This window comes from Cervus elaphus, chromosome 22 (assembly GCF_910594005.1).
Source record: "Cervus elaphus chromosome 22, mCerEla1.1, whole genome shotgun sequence".
In the NCBI taxonomy this organism is placed as follows: domain Eukaryota; kingdom Metazoa; phylum Chordata; class Mammalia; order Artiodactyla; family Cervidae; genus Cervus; species Cervus elaphus.
In genome coordinates this window covers 8,992,931-9,016,056 of record NC_057836.1, presented here as the reverse complement: position 1 = coordinate 9,016,056, position 23,126 = coordinate 8,992,931, and the positions used below count along the sequence as shown (strand labels likewise).

General features: G+C 53.3%; 1 protein-coding gene across 1 annotated transcript in view; it reads left to right on the top strand.

The window, feature by feature from the left end:
- Positions 1–23,126, top strand: part of CACNA1I (calcium voltage-gated channel subunit alpha1 I) — a 121,439-nt gene that overhangs the window by 12,684 nt on the left and 85,629 nt on the right. Inside the window, 2 exon segments of the mRNA XM_043882136.1 lie at positions 17,485–17,596; positions 19,177–19,310. Of these exon segments, the coding sequence (XP_043738071.1) occupies positions 17,485–17,596; positions 19,177–19,310 (246 nt within the window).

The following is a 23,126-nucleotide window of genomic DNA, read 5'->3' as shown; positions in this document are numbered from 1 at the left end:
TGCTCTTCCTGGTCCCTAAATATTGGTAGGGAGCGGCCCTCCATTATTGCGACAACCAAAAATGAGCCATCGCATCTGCAGACATTGCAGGAGCCTGCTCTCCATCAAGAACCCACAGGAACGGTGGACACGGAGGTGTCAGGGTCAGGCCAGCAGGGAAAGGCTGTCAGGACCCGCAGGCCCGGGTGGGAGCAGGGCGGTGTGGGAGGTCCGCCCGGGACAGACTGCTCTGAGCGCCGGAGTCCCTGGTGTTGAGGGGCCCTGGCTCAGAGCCAGCTGCCCTTTGAAACTTGGTGCTTCCTGACTCAGCTCCTCCCCCAGCCCCAAGGCAGGCTCTGAGTCACCGCCTGACTCACTGGAGAGACAGAAGGCCATGGGGACCCTCCGTAAGCTGCCGCGGAGGTCCACTCACCCAGAGGTCAGTGCCCTTCCTTACCTGGCCTGGGCCTTAAGCTCACACTGTCAGCCGGGTTTCAGCTGGGAAGATTCTGCATCTGAAATGTCAGGGGGTCCATTGTGCTGGTTTTTTTTTTTTTTGAATCAACTAATTTATTTTAGAAAATATTTATTCTTTGGCTGCCGTGGGTCTTAGTTGCCGTTCATGGGGTCTTTGGTACATCATGCAGGGTTTTCGCTGAGGTGCAGGGATTCTCTAGTTGAGGTGCGTGGACTCAGGAGTTGCAGCGCCTGGACTTAGTTGCTCTGTGGCTCAGGGGATCTTCGTTTCCTGACCAGGAGTTGAACCCACATCCCCTGCATTGGAAGGCACATTTTTAACCACTGGACTGCCAGGGAGCTCCCCACTTGTGCTCTCTGACTCATGGGTAGGTGGCATGTGAAAAGCTTTGGGGACTGGAATAAGACAGACCCATGGGCTGGTTCTGCCTGTTATTTGCTGTGTGACCGCAAGCTGATTTCTTAACCTCTCTGAGCTCCGGTTTCTCCATCTGTTAAACAGAGGTGATATTTATCCATTTTACTGGATTGTGTTGAAGACCAAAGCAGTACATAACTAGCACATGGGAAAGCAAATCTTTGTAACCTAGAAAACCTCGCGTGTGGTTATCACTCTTATTACCTGTGCTCAAAAGTGATCAGGGCCCTCACTTACAGCTGAGTAAACACTGCTCGTGGTAGATTCAACAAGACACTGGGCATCACGTCTTTCGATAGAACATAATGCCTTCAGAGGGCATTGTTTCCAGGGAAAATCAGATTCTATCTCTGTGATTTAGGTAGATTTGTGCCAGTTACCATGCTGATACCCATGCCCTCATCCGTGCAGACATTGCTAATCGATCACAGTGTCCTCCAGCAGGGCACCCTTGGCAGCATGACTTATTAGTTTGAAACCCGTTTTCCACCCTCGATTAGACTTTGAGAACCTTTCCTAGGCATGTCACCCGCGGCATGTGGGAGAACGGCCAGTGGTGGGTTATATGCGCTCTGGTTTCCTTTCACTGAGCCTTAGTTTTCTCATCTCTGTGATGGGACAATTAAAGACGATTAGAGATGATTCTTGCAAAGCACCCAGCCATGTGTCCAGCCCAGAGGTGGGGTTGGGGGAGGGGGGCGGTGATAATAACAAGAGCTGGCACTTAAACTGTGCTGAATGCTTTGCCCGCATTATCACCTTTTAACCCTTATAACCACGCCCCAGGAGGTAGGTGCTGTCAGAGCCCCATTTACACATGGGGAAAGTGATGCTCAGAGAGGTTGACTAACTTTTATCCAGGTTGCACAGCCAGGATGTGGTAAAGCTAGCACGAAAACCTCAATATCTCTGAATTCCCCAGGCTCAGCTTTTATCCAGGACAAGGCTGCCACCTTCGGAGGATGGAGACAGGGTTCTCCACACTCCACCGGAGCGAGGGTGTTTGCTTTGCAGTTCCAGGCCGCTGGGTGAGGGTCTTCCTGGGTTCCAGCGTCTACCTTCAGCAGCCACCTCACTGTGCCCTGCCAGGGGCCACCCCCCTGGAGGAGTTTGCAGCCCCCTGCCTCCCCGCATGCCAGCCTGCGGTGAGCCAGCGCTTCTGCTGCCGCCGCCGTGTGAACCAGCCATGCGTGGTGGGAGCCAGTCGGCTGTGAAGGTTGCCTCTCTGCTGGGCAGGGGGGAGGGCGGGAGACACCAGCTACCGGTGACCTTGGGCAAGTCACTTCCCCTCTTTTGCCCTCAGCCTCCCTGTCTGCAGGATGGGGAGACTCGGGCAGTGAGGTCAGGAGGGGCTGCCTGGGGTGTCCGTTTCCCTGCCGGCTTTTGTCAGGAAATGTCAGGAAGTGTCCCCATGGTGTGCGGGGATGGGGCTCCGTGCTCCTGGTGGGTGGGTGCACCCGTGGCTGTGGTCCTGGTTCTCATCTGCTCCTCCATCCCACTTCTGTTTGCTTCTGGTGCCCTGCCTGGCTCTGCTGCTAGGACTGGGGGTCTGTGGGCGCTCTTGCATTGAAGCCCACCTGGCTGAGACCCCTGCCACCTTGCAGACCCTCTGACCTGGGTCATCATGGGGCAGGAAGAGACAGGGTCCATTTTCTTATCACAGCCCTGCGGTGTCAAGCCTTGTGCTGTTCGCTGTGAGGGTTCAGTGAATTTACTCAGGTGAGCGAAGGGGCTCTTGTTCATCCGTCCTTTACTCACCCATTCATGAGCTGGGTTGGCAAGCCTTTGCTGAGTGCCTGCCATGTACCAGGCTCATACAGAGGCCAACTATGGCCTTTTTGTGCAGGGGAGGGTCACTCTGGCTCTCTTGGAGAGATGCCAGCCAGGAGACCATCATGAGAGGGCATCTGGCAAGGCTGGTGGCTGAGGGTGCTGGTGGGGCTGGAAAGGGGGGGTCCGAGTGGAGGCATGGCTGCTTTGGGGTTGGTGTTGGAAGGACACAGAGGTGACCCCAGGGACTGTAGCTTGGTTGAGCATGAACGATGACCTTCTTGGCCAAGGGGCCTTTGTCTTTGCTGAGCCTCAGTTTGCTCATCTGTGAAATGGGTACTTCAGCGACCCCCATTTGGGAATGTCAGGGGTTCCAGTGAGAATTCCAGGGCAAGCATTGACCAGGCAAACTGTTAAGTGTGGGGTAGCAGCTGTGTGTACCATGGAGCTGATGATGGAGCTGGCAGGGAGCCACCTGGGGTGACTTGGGTGACCTAGCTCAGGACAGGGGTTCTCAAGGTCAGTGGGCAGCTGGGTCCCATGTCTGGATGATGGTCTGAGAAGCCTGTGGGCTGGGCTGAGAGAGGTGCCGACTCCTGCAGGGTGGAAGGAGGGCATGAAGTTTGAGGGGGTGAGGGGGAGAGGCCTGGAAAGCCCTCGCCACGGGAAGAGAAACGGGGCGTCACCACCCTCCCATCGCCCTGTTGCCCCTGCTCTGGTCATTTAGTCCATCCCCCTGCCTCTGGTGGGCTACCTCTCTGGTGCATCAGACGGGGCCTGGGGCCAATTGATAAGTACCTTTTGGGCCTTCTGAGGCTCTCAACTGACTGTCAGGAAGTCCTCCTTAATCTAACCCCCACCCCTCCTGTCCTGAGCCCTTTCCCTGGGTCAGGGCCATTGGGAAATCTGGGCCTGTATTCCTCTACCTCTTCCTGTCTAAACAGGTGGCCGCTGGGATCTCACCCCTCCTGCCCCACTGACAGCTGGCACCTTCCTCCTTCCTCTTTCCCGTACGGTGGAGAGAACCCCCAACCAGGAGCCCAGAGCGTAGTGCCCTCCGATGAGTGCCTCTTTCCTGCACCCCTCTCCTCCCCACTTGCCTTCATCCTCAGGGGGTCCTGGGCTCCCAGCGTGGACATGTTTTGTCATCAGTCAAGTGCTGTTCCCTCCCTCCCTCCCTCGCTGCCTTCTTCCATTTGTTTGCTTATTCATTCCTCCCTCAGAAACCTTCAGTGGGTCTCTCACCCCCAGAATAGTCTCACTTAGCCTGGATTCGGGGCCTTCCACCATCCACCTGGTTGGCCTCCAGCCGCCTTTCTGCTGTTTCCCTTCACACACTCTATCCTGAAGCCCAAACACGCTGCTGGTGTTTCCTGACACCCCTGCCCGCCCGTCTTTGCTTACGCTGGGTCTGCCCCCTGAGACACCCTCTCCCCCAGTCTCCATGGTGCCAAATCCTGCCAGCCCCACCAGCACCAGCTTCCTGGCCACCACCTGCAGGAAGTTTTCCGGAATCTCAGCTTTTTCCTCTCTAGCCTCCTGCAGCCCTTCCCTAGCCTCCCGCCTTGGGGGATTGTTGGTGGCTAGCCTTGTCTCCTCCTCCTCCAGTGGGGTCCCAGAGGGCTGGGCCCGTGGCTCTCACTTGACTCTGTCTCCAACGCACAGGTGTCTCATCACTTTCCAGTTTACAAAGTACCTTCCCGCTCACCATGAGCTCCCAGATACTCTCAGGTCCTCCCGAGCTGAGAGTGCCAGGGCCAGAAGTCTGCTAGCTCCCCATTCTACAGCTGGGAAGCCTGAGGCTGAGGAAGGGAGCCTGACCTGCCCGAGGGCACATGTTGAGTACTGGACAAAGCCAGCGCAGAGCGGAGCCCAGGACTCTCAGGCCAGGATCTGCTTGTGGCTGGGGAAGGGGTTCTTTCGGGGAGGGTATCCCCTCCTCCTTCAGCCCTGGCCCAAAGGGAACGAACGTCCAGACGGATGGCAAGTGTTGCTGGAAGAAGCAGCACATGTCTGGGAAATTGTCCGTTTCCCTCCATCTGGCGTAGAGAAGGTTGTTTTTCTCAGAAGTACAAGTCAGCACCAAGCTGTGCCCTGGGGATGCGCATGGTGGTCAGAGTGGATGCCGCACACTCATTGGTCGGCAGGGTGGACCTGATGGCCAGTCAGAGGAGCCTGGCTGGGCCAGGGAGAGCCCGACCCACAGGGCCGTCTCAGGTACTGTCACCTGGAGATGTCTATATAAGCAGAGCTACAGGTGTGGCAGCTGCCCCTGACCCAGCCTAGGAGGGTTGGTGTAGCCTACCTGGAGGAGGGGACATTTGGCTGGGTTTTGCTGCATGAGTAGGAGTTTTCCAGGAGGGCAGCTGAGGAATGGTGATTTAGGGCAGGGAGGAGTTTAGTGTGGCTGGAGCGGTGTGAGGCGGGGCGGGAGAGCAGGGTATGAAATGCCAGGTTAGAGCCTACTCTCCATCTTGTGGGCACTGGGGAACCACTGAAGGATGTCCAGCAGGGATAGGGCATGTGTAATTTCATTTATTAGAATGGTTCCTCCTGGAGCAGAATGGCAGGTGCTGGAGGGAGAGAGACTAAGGTCTGGAGACCAAGCAGGAAGCACCTATAATAGATATAGATCAGTCGACTGATGGATTTAACAGGTGTTATTGAAGCCCAGCTTCAGTAGTGTTGGACACTGTCCTAGACAGGGTGGAGGGCTGTTCAGCCATGTTGGGTGGGGCCACGGTGTGCCAGGCCTGGCACCCAGCCTTGGCCCCCAGGAGACCCCAATCTGATGGGGGAGGCAAAGCCACACTCAGGTCATACTCCAGTGAAGGAAAACAGGGTAAAGACTGGGCAGAGGGACCCTGAGTGGGCTGTGGGCACCAGGAGGCTGGTCAGTCCGTTCTGACCGGCAAGCCGCAGGAGCCCTCCGTGGATAAGGAGCAGGGCAGGAGAGACTTTGATGGGGAGAAGGGGGGGACGGGGCGTGATATCCCCGTGGAGGAAACAACCTGGTCAGAGGGTCCGAGTCAAGCTGGGGGTCACCAAGGTCGCTGACATCAGTCTGGGGTCTGGGCTGGGAGACCAGAGGAGTGGGGTCTGAGCAGGAGGGACATTCAGGGTCTAGATTCTGGAAGGCTGTGCCAGAGAGGACGCTGGTGATCCCTCAGGGCCTCCCATGTGCTGGGTGCAGCTCAGGCCCCTCTCACGATTTCCCATTCGACAGCCGAGGCTCAGAGAGGGGAGGGGCTTGCCCAGACCACCCAGCCTGGCGATGGCTGAAGGGCCTTGGGGGGGGGTGTCTGGGCCTGTGTCGCCAGCCCCTCGAAGCCGAGGTGAGCCCAGCTGGGAAGCCTTGTTGTGATTGATATATAGCGGGTGGATTAGAAGGAGGGTTGGCTGGCTAATGAAGAGTCAACCCCCCCTAGGGCATTTAAAACTCGATTGGATTTTTACTCGTCAGTCCCGCCTGGGCTGCACCTTCGTGTCAGAAGCCGACTTTGACCTGTCGCCTCCCTCAGACTGCCTCGCGGTCCTGTTGGGAGACAAATGGCTCCGTTCGTTTCCCTGGGAGAGAAATCGATATGTCTTTTTAATCAGCTAGAAGGTCTTCCTGCTCATCTCTCTCCAGCTCTCCTATGGGGCCGCCATCCACGTTTCCATCCCCAGCTGCCCTGGGGAGTCCTGCGTCCCCTGTCTCCCCGCAAGTTCAAATCCTGACTCTGCTGCTGACTGCTGTGTGCTGCTGAGCAAGCCACTTGACCTCTCTGGGCTCCCATTTCTCTCTGGCTCCTGTACATAGATGAGAAAGCGAAGGAGAAGGCTTGGCTGACTGTGAGATTCTGTATGAATATTGGGGGCTGGGCTAGGGGAAGAGACCCAGCCCATGTATAAGCCCTGTGACCTCAGGTGGTCACTCCTCCTGTCTTCATCTCAATTTCCAAAAACCAAACCAAACCAAACAGGACTGAGGAAAGGGTTGAGCCGTATCAACCGTGATTTTCAGCTGGGAGTGATTTTGCCCACGGTGGGTATTTGGCAACGTCTGCAGACACTGTTGGTTGTCACAGCCCGGGGAGGGTGTGCTACTGGGCCTTGTCTTTCAGTCGCTAAGTCGTGTCTGACTCTTTCTGACCCCATCCATGGACTGCAGCACATCAGGCTCCTTTGTCTTCCAGTATCTCTCAGAGTTTGCTCGAATTCATGTCCATTGAGTCAGGGGTGCTATCTAACCATCTCATCCTCTGCCACTTCTTTCTTCTTTTGCCTTCTATCTTTCCCAGCGTCAGCGTGTGCTACTGGTTGCCAGTGGATAAAGGTCAGACATCCTGCCACGCACAGGGCAGCCTACAACAAAAGGTCCTCCATCCCTCGATGTCAACAGTGCGGAGGCTCAGAGGTCCCTGAGATCTCCTGAAGCTCCGAAAGTGTGGAAAGCATGGAGCTGGGGGCCTTGTGAGGAGGAAGGCTGAGATGGAGGGAAGCTGAGGACGATCACTGAGAGGGAAGTGGAGGACGGTGCAGAGTCCCAGCTGGCAGGGTTTCCTGTGGTCTCCTAGACTTGAGTTTGAGTCCTGGAGCTGCCATTTACTAGGAGTCACATTCTCAATCACCCCCCTCTTTCCACCCACCCATCTCCCCACCTGCCTTCCTTTGCTTCATGCATCAATTCATCCAGCCACTCACCAACCCACTCATCCATCCATCCACCCATCTATCCATTCATCTTTTCATTTCTTCATCTGTTTATCTGCACACCCACCCATCTATTCACTCAATCCTTACATCTGTGCATTTGTCTACCCACCTTCCCAATCATCTACCCATTCAATCAACTACATGAAGGCCTCCCTCTCACCCTCCTACCTACCCATCTATCAACCCATCTGTCCATTCACTTATTTGGCAAATGCAGAATACCCAGCCCAGACCTCTGTTGGGCACCATCACTCTCTCCTTGTAGCACTGGCAAGACCTCTTGTACCTGACTTCTTATTCTCACTTTCTGCTAGACTGTGAGCTCCCTGAGGGCCGGCTCCGTGTTCCATTAATGCCTGTCTCTTCTTTAGCCTTGACCCTCAGCCCTATGCTGCACATAGTAGGTGTGCAGCAAAGCTTTCAGCGAATCACATCCTAGTTAACAAGGTTGGAGGTGGAGGTTATACAGACATAGAGGAGGCTGGCCAAGAGCTCTTACACAATGGAATGCAGAGCCAAGGAATCTGGAAATTCTCTGGAAGGCAGTGGGGAGCCATGGGAGGCTTTTGGTTTTGGAGGAACCCTTGGACTGCTGTGTGGAGTGTGTGTCAGAGAAGGCAGGGCTGCAGGAGGAGCAGGCTGTTCATGGACTTAGGAGTGAGAGAGCGAGGCTTGCCTGGGGCAGTGGGGTGCAGAGCGGGGATGGAGAGGAGAGATTTAGGGAGTGAGATGGACAGGTCTCTGAGATGGACATCAGGGGAGAGGGGAAGGAGGGCTCAGGGGTTCTAGCCTCCCTGCAAGAGGACAGCTTGCAGGATTGGTGGTGGTTGGGGTCATTGTTCATGGGGTGGGAAGTTCAGGGGGGAGTTTGGTGGTCTGCAGAGAGGATGGCCTATCCCATTTTGGACATGATGACTTTGAGGTTCCCTGGGACATCCCAGAGCAGTGCTTGGGAGGCTAGTTCATCAGAGTGAGCCTGTGGCTGGGATAGACTCTGGACCTGTCAGTCCAGGGCAGGTCATCGAGGCTGTGGGAGTGGGTCTGGTTGTGGGTTCGGTGGATGGAGAGGGAATCTCAGAGGGCTGGGGAGCCCAAGAAAGGCCAACATTTAAAGGGTGAGGTCCACCAAGCAGGATGAGGGTCTGTCCAGGGGTTGGTGGTGTCCCCAGCGCCCAGCAGGAGTTTCTGGAACAAGGGTCTTAAACTGAGGTTCATCAACTTGAATCGGGACAAGCTGCATGTTTGGTTTCACTGACTTCCAACTGAAATGTAGCATTTCTTTGTATTACGAACAGAGGCAACCGAGCACAATGGGTCACCGGCAGTTCTGCGACTGTCACCAGCAGCAGTCACCAGTATTTTTGAGCCACATCACGGTTCCTTGTAGAGCTCTGGGAATGTCATTGTCATTCTCCCCTGCTTCCCAGGCGCACAGGCTCAGACCCGCCCCTGGCTTTGGTTATTCATTGTGTTGATAACGAAGCACACAGAGTTCTCCATCACAAATTTGTTTTTCTAAAAAATATTTTGACAACTGTTTTAACATAACTGGCTTCCTTCCTTTCTAATACTAAGCCTTCTTTAAAAAAAAAATTATGCACTTAAAAACAGTATTCTGACAAAGGGTTCATGAACTTCCCCAGGAGGTACAGAAATGCTTTAAGAGTTGCTGGTGCGGGGAGAGAGTGGGTTGGCTGGGCCCAGTGTGGCTGCCCTGGGGGGTGCGGAGGCTGCGGTGCACACACTTTGGCGTGTGTAAGTGTGGGAGGGGCTGTGGGGCTCCGTGGGAATGCACATGTGAACATGAACACATGTGTGGTCAGGGGCAGGCAGAGAAGTCGTGTGGTGGGGGATAGGCCCCCAGGAAGCCAAGGAAGAGCGTCATCACCCTCTGTTCAGCCCTCACCCTGTCCAACCGCATCTCCGTTAGTGTTTGCTCATGGCTTCTGCAGGGCAGGGACCATGTCATCTTCATTCAGGGTTTCCAGGGTCACTGTGGGCCAGACAGAGGCGGGGCGGGGGCTCAGTGAAGAGGGGCTGAATATAGACTAGTGAGTGATGGATGTTAGAAAGGAGAAGAGGGGGTGTTTGAGGTGGGGAGGCGGGCTGCAGATCCCTTCAACACAGAAATCCCTCTTTAGCGTCCTTGATGCCTCCAAGTGACGGGCACCTCACTCCTCCCCGAGGCTGTAGATGCCCCGAGCTGCTGCTCCAGGTGGGCCTCTGAGAAGGTTGGATGTGTGCTGCCCTTGGAGAGCACAGCCTGGGTGGGGGGCAGGAAGCTGGGACAGAACCACACTGTTGTCAGGGGCACACCTAAGGTTCTGTAAGGGCCCAGGGGAGGCCTCCACACCCCCTGCCTAGGACTCCAAGAGGCTCCCCTGCAGGTACACCTTCTTTGTGGACAGGCTCCTGAAGCTGGATCGGCTTGCAGACAGTGGGACCCTGGTCCCCCGGGTCCTTCCCTGCCCTTCTTTTCAGCAGTGGCTGAAATGCAGCGTCTGGTGAGTCTCCTTGGCTGGAGCTTCCTTCCCATGGACCATCCACCCCAGTTTCCTTCCAAGCTGGCAGCCCCAGTTTCCTTGCCACTGCCTCCCCCACTCCGGCTGTCTGCACTGGGCACAGAGGCCTGCTGGGCATCTGGGAATCAAAGACTTTGGCCAAATTCAATGAGTTGTCAAATTACAGAGACTCTAAGAAGTGGGCTTGAGGGCAGCAACACTCTTTCTAAGGGATCTCAGCCCACTGAACCTCCATAGCTTATAACTAGAACCAGTCAGCCCGGGGAAGGGCTGTGTGTCATGTGGGGAGCTCCCTGTCACTAGAGGCATGTAAGTGGAAAGAGGACAAGGACCATCTGCCCAGCGGGTCCATTCACTTTGTGGAACAATTTTCTGTCTCAGCTGAACCACTGTGTCCCCTTGGGCAAATCTTGCCATCTCTGAACCTTCATTTTCTTTCTCTTTTTGGGCCATGCCATGAGGCATGTGGGATGTGAGATCTTAGTTCCCTAACCAGGGATCAAACCCATGCCCTTTGCAGTGGAAGTGGGGAGTCTTAACCACTGAACCACTAGTGAAGTCCTTCATTTTCATATCTGTAAAGTGGGTGGAATGATGCCTGCCATGCCCATCTTCCAAGGCTGCCATAGGCTTGGACAGAAGAAGTTCTTAAATGAAGACAAAATGCTGCAAGGTTCAGATCCCCATTCTGTCCCTTGCTGTGGCCTTGGGCAAGTCTGTGAAACAGGGGTAACACCCCTTCTTTGCAGGGTTGTGGTGAAGGTCTTCTGGGGGGTCCATGACAGCCAGTGCCCCAGCAGGGGTTGTGGCTTTTTAATTGTTGCATTTTATATCTCCCTATAGCTGTAGCTCAGCATCATTTTTTGTTACACTTTTTGTTGTGATAGAATGTGCATGCAATAGAGCTCACAAATCTTAATGTCCAGCTTAAGGAATTTTTCCATGTAAACACACTCCTGTGACCTCACTCCATCCAAGAGGAACATCTCCAGCCCCTGCAAGCTCCCTCACCCCACCCGCGATGAACTCTCTCTCCTCTAGTTACTGCCCTTCTGACCTCTTTCACTGTTGCTTCGCTTTGCCTGGGTTTTCACTTCGTATAGTTGAACTTGGGCGCTCTTTGCTCTTCTGGCTCCTGTCACCAGCGTTAGGTCTGGCTGCCCCATCCATGCTGCTGTGGTAGTTTGTTCTTTTAGATCACTGAGTAGTGTTCCATCAAAGGAATGTGTTGCAGTTTCTCAGCCTTGGCACTGTGGGCATTTCAGGCTGGAGAATTCTTTGTGGTGGGGCTGCCCTGTGCATTGTGGTGTGTTGAGCGGCATCCTTGGTCTCCATCCACCAGATGCCAAGAACATCCTTCAAAACCCAGTTTTGACAACCAAAACGTCTCCAGACATGGCCGCATGTCCCCCCAGGGGCCCAAATCATCTCCAGTTGAAATCTCTGCCCGACTCATTCTCTTGTTGATGGACACTTAGATTGTTCCCAAGTTGGGACTGTTAAGGGTAACACGTGCCTTTTTGTGGACTTATTTGGGCATTTCTCTGGGGGATGTGGACCCAAGAGTCGCACAGCTGGATTCTAGCATGGGCTTGTTTAAAGTCACCCTTCTTTTTTAAAAAATTTTTATTTATTTAAATTTTGGCTGTACCTGGTCTTCATTGCTGCTCGGGGCTTTCTCTAGTTGTGGAGAGTGGGGGCTACTCTCTAGTTATGGTGCAGGGGCTTCTCATTGCGGTGGCTTCTCTTGTTGCGGAGCACAGGCTCTAGGGTGCTCAGGCTTCTGTAGTTGTGACTCATGGGCACAGGAGTTGTGGCTGACGGGCTTGAGAGTGAGGGCTCAGTAGTTTGTGGCACACGGCTTAGTTACCCTGTGGCATGTGGAACCTTCCTAGACTAGGAATTGAGCCCATCTCCCCTGTATTAGCAGGCAGGTTCTTGACCATTGGATTCCCCAGAGAAGCCCTCTGTTTAGTTTTAATAAATGCTGCCAAGCAGCTTTCCAGAGTGGTTGTGGCTCATAAAGATAAGTCGAAGGAATGAGTAAGTGAATGGATATCCTCTTTAAAGCCCAGGGCCTGCAGCATAGCTGACATTCAAAATGGTAGCCACTTCTAGTACAGTGCATACTACATGGCCTCATACCACGGTGGGTCCTAGAAGAGGTAAGCACTCTGGGCACCTCCAGCCTGGCTCATCTCAGTACACTGATGCACAGGCCAGGTATTCAGTAGGTGCTCCATGGATGCTTGTGAACCTGGCCTTGGAGGAGCACAGAGCTGGCCCAAGAACAAGGATCTGGAAACTCAGGCCCTGGTCTATGAAGGCCCGAAGCCTGGGTGCCCATCCTTGGATGCCCTGGGGACAGACAGAGGAGGGAGCTCTGTATAGGGGCAGGCCCACCTTCCCTGCCTCCCTGGTCCAGGAGGATGAAGCGTCCAGCCCGCTTCCTCCACTTGATTTATTTAGACAACCGAAGTGCACGCCGGGAAATGAATCTGATTTCAGATTTGACAAAAATAAAAACAAACTTGGCTGCCCCAGCCACGCCGAGCACTCCCATCCCCTGCCCACCCTCCCAGAGCCCCCCGGAACTGCAGAAACCATGACTGTCAGCGGCGCCGGCAGGATAGAGGGTGGTGGTTGTCATGGTAACCACGCAGGCTCCTGGAGAGGAGGCTGCCCTGAGGGGCCTGGTCGGGCTCTGGACACTGCCCAGCCAGTCACTCTTCTCTTTGGGAAGTGGCAGGTTTGAGGGGGCCCCTGGCATCATAGCTTCGCTGGTGGCCCTGTCCTCCCAGATCACACCCCATCTTCTTAAGACAGCAGCCAGCCATGGAGTGGAGATGGTCCTGGTCTGGCTCAGCTTTTGCTGGGGACTTTGAGGCTGGCACCCTCTCCTCGCTGGCTTCCCCTCTCACCCTCTCCTGCACCATCTCCTTCCTTCCTAGTCGAAAGGGGAAAAGCAAATATTCCACTGAGCATGTGCCAGTCCCAGCCCTGTTCCTTGAGGCCACAGCATGTGGCTGAGAACATGGGGTTTGGAGTCAGGAGAGGCATGTTCAAATCCTGACTTTGCTACATACCAGCCACGTGACCCTGGGTGGCTGTGGCTGGAGCCCTGGAGCCAGTGCTGGTGCCTCAGTTTCCTCATCTGTAAAATGGGGTAACAGGAGCACTCGCCAGTTGAGTAGACTCGGCTGAAGGTGAAGGGCGACTCTCCAAGTTGTTGATTGATTGTATTTAAAGCCTGTGAGTGAAGGTCCAGCCCTTGGGAGGCAGCCATGGTCTAAAGGGTTTGTGATTGCATCTCTTGTCCTTACTCAAGGTCATGTTAAGTAGTCAGCAGATAACACCAGTCTGAGATTCTCAGTCCTTTGCTGGTGAGGTGGCTTTTTTTTTTTTTTTTCTTTTTTGCCCCAAAGCCAAAGAATGGGAAACCCTGGACCCTGTTATAGAAGAGATGGACAAGGACAGGGGCTTCCCTGTTGCACATACATGACAAGCCCCGGTCCTCGTCCATGATTACATGGGTTCTGTGTTCTGGGGCCTTTGGGCTCCCTTCCTCATGTGCTTACTGTAAGGTTTAAATGACATATTATTAATACATGCTATTTCATTAGAAAAGTGAAAAGTGTTATTCGCTCAGTTATGTCCAACTCTTTGGGACCCCAGGTACTGTAGCCCACCAGGTTCCTCTGTCCATAGGATTCTCCAGGCAAGAATCCTGGAGCGGGTAGCCATTCCCTTTCTCCAGGGGATCTTCCCAACCCAAGCATCGAACCTGGGTCTCTTGCATTGTAGGCAGATTTTTTACCATCTGAGCCACCAGTGAAGCCCTTGATTCGAAAACTCCTTGGCAAACAAGTACTCAAGAACACTTGAGATGCGTTTGCCATCATTACCTTTATCTCTGTTGTTAACCTGGGGCCTGGTACACAGCAGGCGCTCAATAGGTGCACATTAGTTCACTGCTGGGCTCTGATGCCCTAGTTCTCAGGACCATGGGAGGCACTGTGAGCAGAGCGGGGGATGCTGGGAGGAGGGCCAGCTCCCCACGTGGGGTTGCCCAGAGGTGGAGCTGAGATGGGGGCGGGGGTGGAGGTAGGAGGCGGGGTGGGGACCTGGGCCAAGTGGCTGCTACACACACAGAGCCTGGACGTCTGGGACACGTGGGGTTTTGGTGGGGTCAGGAACCCAGCCGTGGCTCAGGCACCCTGTGGCTGGGGAGTCTCTTGTCTGAGGGTCACTTCCGCTCCAGGGTCATCGTGTCCCTGGGATGCTCTCTGCCCCTCTGTGTCCCCTCTGTGCAGTGGGGGATGGGATCAGGGGCTCTCTGAGGCCTGGGATGGGGTTGTTCCGTGGCAAAGGTCACCTGGAGAGGCGTGAGGGTCTGGGTGGCCAAGTGGGCAAGTTGGCAGGGTCCTAACCACAGGTGCCAGGCAGGGGCCCTGAGCTTCGCCATGGGAGGCCCTCGTGGAGCTGGCACCCGGGCCCCGGCCTGCCCTGTTACCCAGAAATCCTGTACCACCCTCTCTGGGCCTCCGTCCTCCCTTGCACTGTCCCAGAGGCCCGGAGCTCTGCTTGACGGCTTTCAGAATTCCCCGGTGCTTGTGACTAATGATGGCAGCTCTGGGAGCTGGGCCAGGCCACCAAATTGCTCAGCCCAGGACCTTCACTCCTTCCACCACTCTCCTTCCCCGCGCCACGTGGTCTGGTTTAACTTCAAGGAGGGCTTATGCCTTTGATCCCCGAGCCAGTGGGGAGTGTGTCAGGAACCGCGGACAGCGATGCCAGCTCTGGCCTGACTTCTGAGCCTCGCGGGCTCCTGGAAAGGGCCCAGCCCTGCCATCTGGGATTTCCCTGAGTGCCTTGGGGCAGGGCTGAGACTGTCCATCCCTGAAGCTGAGCCATCTAGAGGTGAAAGCCGCTCCATCTGCCCCTTTCGAGGGACGTGCACCAGAGGCGGCCCTGTGGCAGCGGCTCTGGCACTGCTAAGTCAGACCGTTCAGGCAACTCACTGACTGTGACCTTGGCCAGGTCACTCCAGCTCTCCAGGCTGTTTTTCCATCTGCTCCCTGTGGGCTGTGCTGAGGGTTAGGGCCATGTCCCTAGGGGCCTGGCAGGCAGTAGTCATGACTACTGCCAAGTTCATTAACACGATATGAGCTAGACCAGGTGGGTGGGGAGCACTTCGGGAAGGAGGCCACCCCTAGGTGAGTGGGGAAAGGTGCTTCAGGAAAGCTTCCAGAAGAGGTGACAGATGATCTGGGCTGTGAAGGATGAGTAGGAGTTCACTGGTAAAGTTGGTAGAAAGATATGCATGTTGGTCGAAAGGTATGCATGCATACCCCATGCCAAGGGTATGCTTGGGGACAGCAAGAAGTTCAGTGCATGCCAAGGCTGGTGAGAGGGAAGGCCAGAAGAGTTCACTGAGGTCAGAGTGTATGAGGCTGTGGGTGTCAGGCTAGGGAGGGTGATGGGAGCCACCCTCCCATCACCTCTGAAAGGCTTTTGAATAGGGGAGAGGTCTAATCAGAATTGGGCTTCAGCCAGATTAATTTGGCGATGACAAAATGGGACAAGAACAGCAGGCTCTGGTTCTGTAGCTCAGCTCTGCCTTTTTCCAGCTGGGGTCCTTGGGCAAAATTGTGTTCCCTTTTGTGACTCTGTTTCCTCACTTGTAACTGGGGCTTGTAATAGGGCTGGAGGATTAAATGCAATAACACTTGCAAAGAGCTTGGATAGTATTGGCCACACAACAAACACCTCGGGATTGTGTGCAGGGCAGATTGGAGGGGCAGAGACCAGAGCTGGAAGCCAGCAGGGAGGCTGGACAGGGCTTAGGTGAGAGATGCTGAAGATGAACTGAGGCCTCAGAGGAGGGCAAGGAAAGACACAGGCAGAGACAAACCCTGCATCACAGAGGAGAGCAGGTCTGGTGTGAATCTCAGCTCTGGCGCTTCCCAGCTGTGTGAGCTAGGAGGGGGGCCTCATTTCTCTAAGGCTCAGTTTTCCTCATCTGTGAAATGGGCCTGCTGATCTCCATTGCTCAGGGCCTTGGTAAGGAAGAAGTGGGAGTGCCAGGCTCCTGGAAGATACCTGCCAAGTGTACTTTGAATTGAAGCTGGCAGGAAGGGCAGAGGGAGCAGAAGAGGTGGCTGGAAAGAGAGAGAGCATGACAGTCAGGGGGAAAAGGCAAAGAGGATGGGGGACGTTTGCTGGTAATTAGAACATTTGAACTTCAAAAAAGTTAATTAATGATGAAGCTGCTGCTGGAGCGATGCTCAGGCTAGAAGGGGGCCCTGGCAACGACTGAAGTTAATTACAGGCTGTGGGAGAGTGGCAGAGGTTTGAGGGGGCAGGAAGGAGCAGAGTTGGGGCAAGGAGGGTCTGACAGGGAGGCAGGAGGGAAAGCAGTATCCCAAGATGAGCAAGGACCAAGGATGGGAGGGAGGCTGTTGCCAAGGAAACCAGGTCAATCTTCCATTAGGCAGGAGATCCTCACCCTGCCGCTGGGTAGGGTCTGGCTGAGAGTCTGGCTGGTATAGCTGTATCTGAGCTCAGAGAAAGGGCTTTGAAATTGAGGGGCCAGAACTTTCACTTGGGGACACTCAAGAATCTTTGGGTGTCAGAGTGGGCTGCACGTAGAGAGGTTTATTCAATCACAAAAGACATTTATTGTGCTTCTCCTAGAAGCCTGTCACTGTCAGGGCATGAATGCCACCCCCCTGTCCCCTTGGAAGGTAGGTTCTAGCCTTGGATAAAGACAATGAGTGTGTCAGCAAGTTAACCCGTGAATGACCCGGGCCCTCGGGTCCTCCTGGGTTCTGGCTCTCTCTGGTTCTAGGATTCTAGGTTTGAGAGGGAGGGATGGGGCTGAACATCAGTGGGCTGTGTTCTAAGACTGAGCAGGAACCAGCCAGGAAGGAGCAGGGTGTTAGAGAGGAGAGTGGCCTGGCCTGGAAAGCCCACTCACCCGGGTCCAAGCACATGCCCTTGAGGCCCTGCCCAGGCTGCTGGCTGCAGGAGCCTTTCTGCCTGGACCGGCCTAAGGAGGCTGAACTCCACCCTGACTCATGCAGGGGCCTGGGGGAGCCCAGGCACAGACCTGCTGAGTCTGGCAATGAGCTGTAACCCAGCCACAGGAGAGGACAGAAGTACAGGGTGTCTGGCCAGTCTCAGCCACGCTGGACGGGCCCTCTGTAGGGTTCAGCTCCAGGGCTTGGGCAGAGATGGAGGGGGCGTGGGTAGGGGAGGGGAAGGATGGTCAGAGAAGGGAGGCAGTGACAGTCAGAGGAAAGAAGTCAGAGATAGAGAGGCCGGGAGAGTCTGGAGATGGTCCCCCAGGCAGGTCTCTGTGGGTCTGGGGGAACTCAGGCTGGGGCAAAGAGGTCGGGGTGGGGAGGGTGTCCCGGCAGGTGGTGGCTTGGTGGGGTTCAGGTTCTCTGGTGGGTTTGGCCATGTCTGTTGTGACGGGTCGGGGCAGGCTATTTAAAAGGTCTTTGAAAACATAGGTACTGACCCACCAGAGAGGCACTTGGGGGGCAATGGGGTGGACACCTGTGTTGGTGGTGGGGGAGTGCCCCCCAGCTGTTGTGTCCTTGACTTGGTGCGCACGTGGTTTGAATGTATCAGCATGCTGGTGATCCTGCTGAACTGCGTGACCCTCGGCATGTACCAGCCCTGCGACGACATGGACTGCCTGTCAGAGCGCTGCAAGATCCTGCAGGTGAGGCCGGCTGCCCCGCCCCGCCCCCTCCGTCAGCCCCGCCCCAGGCCCCGCCCCGCCCCGCCCAGCCACCGCTTCACTCCTGGTCCTGCCCTCGCTGCGCTCATCCTGTCTGCCTCACTGCCAGCTGGTCCTACCTGCCTCCCTTCCATCCTCTCTCCCTTCCATCCTCTCCTCTCTATCTCGAGGCCTCTGCCCTAGTCCATGCCCCTCCTTTTCTCCCACCACCAACTTCCTCCTGGTCTCCCCATCCCCACCGCCCTTCCCGGTAAAGCACAAGTGACCTGACGCTCCCTGAAGAAAGCCTTGCCCTTCACTCCCAGTGATCATGGGATAAAGGCCGAGCTCCATCACTATGTTGATGCCGCTGGGAGCCGCCTCCTGGACCTCTCCTGTTCTCATCTCACGGAGATCCCAGGTGGAGGCCTGACCTTTGGCCCCTGTGGCACGTGTTACACCAGTAGTGCAGGGTGTTAGGTTTATACCCATTTTACAGATATGGAAACATCTAATTCTGTCTCCCTGAGAAACTCAGAGGCCTCCTGAGAGGAACTGCCCTCTGCTTGCTGTGTTCCCACAGGACTCAGAGGTTCCCAAGCAGCCCAGTTTCTCTGATTCCCTTGGGGGTACATGTTCAAGATCCAGACCCCTGACCCATTCAAAACCTGCAGAATTAGAATCTCTGAGGTGGTCTGGGGTCCAAGTGGGTATCAAGCTCCTGGGCCGGCCCCAGGGTCCTGGGTGGAGTTAGAACCAATTAACCTCAGTGGGTACTAGACTGGCTTCCCTACCAGGTGGTGAATTTAGCGAGCATTCATCTCTGGGCCCCCAACACCAGCCTATGAGCTGCACAGAGAAGGTGCTCAGTGTCCATTTGTTGAACTGAATTGTCTTTAACCTTCACTGATCCTGGAAAGAGGGATTCCACCCAGGCCCCATCCTCGGGCAATAGATACTCACTTGAACCCATGATGACAGCCGTATTTGGGGGCTTCGTTTATGAGCAGAGGAAGACAGCACGGGAACCTGGGCCCAGGGCAGGTGTCAGGCCTGTTTTGAGAAAGCCCCTTCCATGTGCATTTCGGAGTCAGAGAGACCTGAGTGTCATTTCTTCCCTTCACTGCTGTGGGAACTGTGGCGAGGTTCTGAAGCAGTGTGAGTTCCCGGTTCCTCATCTGTTAAATGACAGCATTCAAGGGGTCACTGAGAGAACTGAAGAGAGGATGCAGAGTGAGGGTCTAGCCCAGGGCATGGCAATTATTAAGGAGACTCCCCCTTTGCCCGCTCCCGTCTGGGTCCCTTCTCATTGTGCTTGCTTTTAGGGAACAATTAGAAGGGGCTGGAAAACCCTGGGCAAGCTCATCCCCCATTCTGGGCCTCAGTCTCCTTATCTGTGAAATGAATGCCTTGGACAAGGATCTCTGAGGTTCTCTCCCGGACCAGGAGAAGATGTTTCCAGGTCTTTCCCTGGGCCCCCGTGTTCATGCCCATGTTCCCCCCTCACACCATGGTCCAACCCTGTGTCCTGCTCCGGGACCTCACGCTGTCCCTTGCTTCTTATCTTCCTCCTGCCCCTGCAGGTCTTTGATGACTTCATCTTTGTCTTCTTTGCCATGGAGATGGTGCTCAAGATGGTGGCCCTGGGCATTTTTGGCAAGAAGTGCTACCTTGGGGACACATGGAACCGACTGGATTTCTTCATTGTCATGGCAGGGTAGGTAGACCATATCAGACAGGTCCTAGCCTCTGATGCATGCAGACGTCATGTAAATAATCTCTGGGTCTTCTTGGTAATAATGATAAAGCTGTGTGTTATTGTCTGGATTCCTCCTGGACACCTGTGATGGAAGAAATGATGTCCCTTTCCTTAATGGCCTGGACAAACAGACATTCCTTCCTCCTCATTCTGGTGAACTGTATGTCTTCCTGCACTGTCAGCTGATACTGGGTCTGTTTTACTCTAACTAACTGTGACCTTACAAAAGCCACTTAACCTCTCTAAACCTGAGTTTCCTCATCTGTGAAATGGGGATAATGTATAATGAAGGATAGCTCCATTAAAGTGAGCACCCAATAAATGTGAGCTATTATTATTATCATCCTAGATCACTCAGCAAGTTAGAGATCCAGCACGGACTCTACTGTCTGACTCCAAACTGTGGTTATTTCTGCCAAGACCTAAGCTATAGTCAGAAAGAGGTCAGGGGACAACTTAACCTGTTTGGAGCATCTTGGACTCTGCTCTGTGCCTTGTCCTTCCTTTCCTGGGTTAAACCAGGCTAGAGGCCCATCCACACATAAATCCAACAGTCAGCAGTTGACTGAGCTCCTACTAAGTGTCAGCACTGTCTTCAATGCAGGGCAGGAAGGATGGCAAATCTAGACATAAACTTTATCCTTCCCAAGTACCATCTGGAGAGAGGCATTCAGCAGCTACACGGGTGAACGTGCCACATGCTGAGACCAGGGCTCTGGGAAAGTGTTATGATTCTCTGAGAGCATCTTTGGGCCAGACTGGCAGCTTGGGGATTTGACGACTTGCCTGAGGAGGTGACGCACACACAAGAGCTGGAAGATGGGCAGGTGTTAACCATGCCCAGTAATGGTCAATATGGCAGAAGTGAAAAGCGGGGACAAAAAGGCTAGAGGCCACGAGTGTGTGTGTGAGTGTGTACACGTGTCAGTGTCCACGAGAGCATGTGCATTTGATACATGTGTGTGCCAACATACATATGTGATGCCCTCGAGAAGTGGCAGGGAGCGTGGCCAGGCACCTGGCTGAGATGGGAAGTCAGTATCACCATGTACGCACTGAATTCCGCGGATGTGTCCTGAAGGGCAGTGGTTTGCTCCCTGGTGTTCTTTAAAACGTCACAGTATCCTTTCCTCAGAGCTGTATTCAGCTCTACAGCCACATTATCAGCGATGATTTAGACCAAATTAGAAGTTAAACTGGGTCCCTACATGGGAGCTGTGTCACCCTCTGTCAGATTCTTCCTTCTCATTCTCATCTTGGTTTGGCTGGAGGACATCCTTAAGTAGTTTTTTTTTTTTTTAATTGGATTGGCCAGAAAGTTCATTTGGGTTTTTCCATCACATGTTAAGGAAAAACCCAAAAGAACTTTTTGACCAACTCAATAAAAAGAAAAGGTGTTTGGATAGTGTCATTTTTCAGTCTTGCCTGTCCACACATATATCCCTTTGATCTTGGTGGGTGAAGGGCAGTTTTCTTCTGCACTGCTGTAGAGTCACAGTTTTTCTCCCTCAGAACCCTGCATGTGGTACCATCCAAATCGACACCATATATTGCAGCCAAGGCCACTATAGATCTGGTTCTTCTTTGTTGGGAGAAACCTGCATTTTCTTTGCTAAAAGCTTGAAGATTTTCTCTTTACCTTCAGAATTTAGACATTTCACAAGGACAGGTGTTAAGTGAAGGATCGCTTCCGGTGGGGCCTTTTGGAACTCAAGACTTGTGCATCCTTCAGGTCAGAAAAAAATTATTCCGTATCTTCTTTGGTGACTGGCCATTCTTCTCTGCTCTCTCCTAGAATTCCCAGTAAGTGGTTATTTCCATTCTCTCTCTATTCTCTGCATGTTCCGTTCACCTCTCGTACAGATGAAATCTGTACTAAGAGAGAATTCCTTGACTTGGCCTTCTGAATCACTAACGATGTCTTTTTCTCAATTTACTGCCCCTAATGGAAGTGTTCATCTCCTCTGTGTCTTTTTAATTCTCAGGATCGCTTGTTGCTCTTGAATTTCTTATTTTTCAGAGCAGCTTGTTTTTATGGATGCAATATTCACTCATATCTCTTCATAGATACAAATTAGGCTTTACTGATCCTGAAGTCAAAGTATAATTTCCAGAAAGTTAAAAAAAAATTACCCTCACACAAATCTTAGAAGGAACATGTATATTACAGATTTATCTGACTCATTAATGAGGAATCAGCAGGATGGTAATCATCAGAATCAGGAAAACAGGCAATGGGAAAAAAACCTGGGGATATGAGGTGCTTACAATCAAAGCTGGTTAATGGCCTTATAGGGTCATAAAACTGTAACCTTTGGGGTTATCTTTTTATATTGGGCAGAATACCACTTACAATATCTCCAAGTTCACATGTAATTTCATAGCAGCCAGACCTTTAATTAACAGTAAAGAGTGAATTAGACCAAGGTGTGTTCCCCCAGATAATGAAATAATCTTTAGATGGGTTTGTTAAATAATGCTGCAAATGACATCGCCAGAAATGCTGCCCTTCCTTTGCAAAGTTCCACATTTTAGGATGATTTTTCTTAACTCCTGTTTCAGGGAAGTCATTTGTTTTGCTGGCTCCACTGACTGCCTCCTTTGAGTGCCCCCGCCCTGCCCTTTTGCCTTGAAGAGTTTCCTCTATTGCTTAGTGGTTCCTCTCTGTCTGCTCATATTTATGAAAAAAGACAACAAATATCTAAACTGAGTGGTCTAAGGAGCTGGATTGGCTTCAGCATTGTGGCGAGGTCTCCGTTTGATATCTTCTCTTGGTCTTCCGGGTGGAGGCAGGACGGGGGTTGGGGTCCACAGGCGAGCAGCCTCCTGGGGGGTCAGGGAGGACTGGGTACATGTGCAGGCCCTTAGGGCCCCATACGTGGTTTAATGCTCTGCTTTCATCAGTTTGAAATTCTCTTTTCTTTTTTTAGTGGTTGTTGGTCTTCCACAATGGAATTCTTTCTTTGAAAAATTTTTATTGGAGTATAGTCGCTTTACAATATTGTGTTAGTTTCTGCTGTATCAGCAAAGTGAATCAGCTATATATGTATACATATATCGTCTCTCTTTTGGATTTTCTTCTCATTTAGGTCACTGCAGGGCACTGAGTGAAGTTCTCTGTGCTACACAGGCAGTTCTCACTGGTTATCTAGTTACACGTGGAAGCCCCACTTTGTACCTAAGTAGTATATCTGTGTCAGCCCCGATCTCCCGATTCTTCCCGCCCACCCCTTCCCCACCTTGGTGTTTGTGCGTTCGTTCTTTACGTCTGTGTCTCTATTTCTGCTCTGCAGACAGTTTCGTCTATGCCCATTTTTCTAGATTCCGTATATGTGTGTTAACATGTAATATTTGAAATTCTTTTCATAAAAAGATTTTACTTTATATTGTTTTTTTCTTACTTTTGGCTGCGCTGAGTCCTTGTTGCTGTGCGCGTGCTTCCTCTAGTTTGGGCGAGCAGGGGCTACTCTCTGGTTGTGGTGCGTGGGGTTCTCAAGGCAGTGGCTTCTCTTATTTCAGAGCATCACTGTAGATGCCTGGGCTGCAGTATTTGCAGCACATGGGCTCAGTAGCTGTGAAGCTTAGTTGCCCTGAGGTATGTGAAATCTTCCCGAACCAGAGATCCAACCTGCGTCCCCTGCATCGGCAGGCAGACTCTTATCCACATTTTGAACAGGGGTCCTATGTTTTCACTTAGCACTGGGTCCTGGAAGTTATGTAGCCAGTCTTGGCTTGGCAGCGGGCTCAACAGAGACATTTTTGTGAGCCATGAAC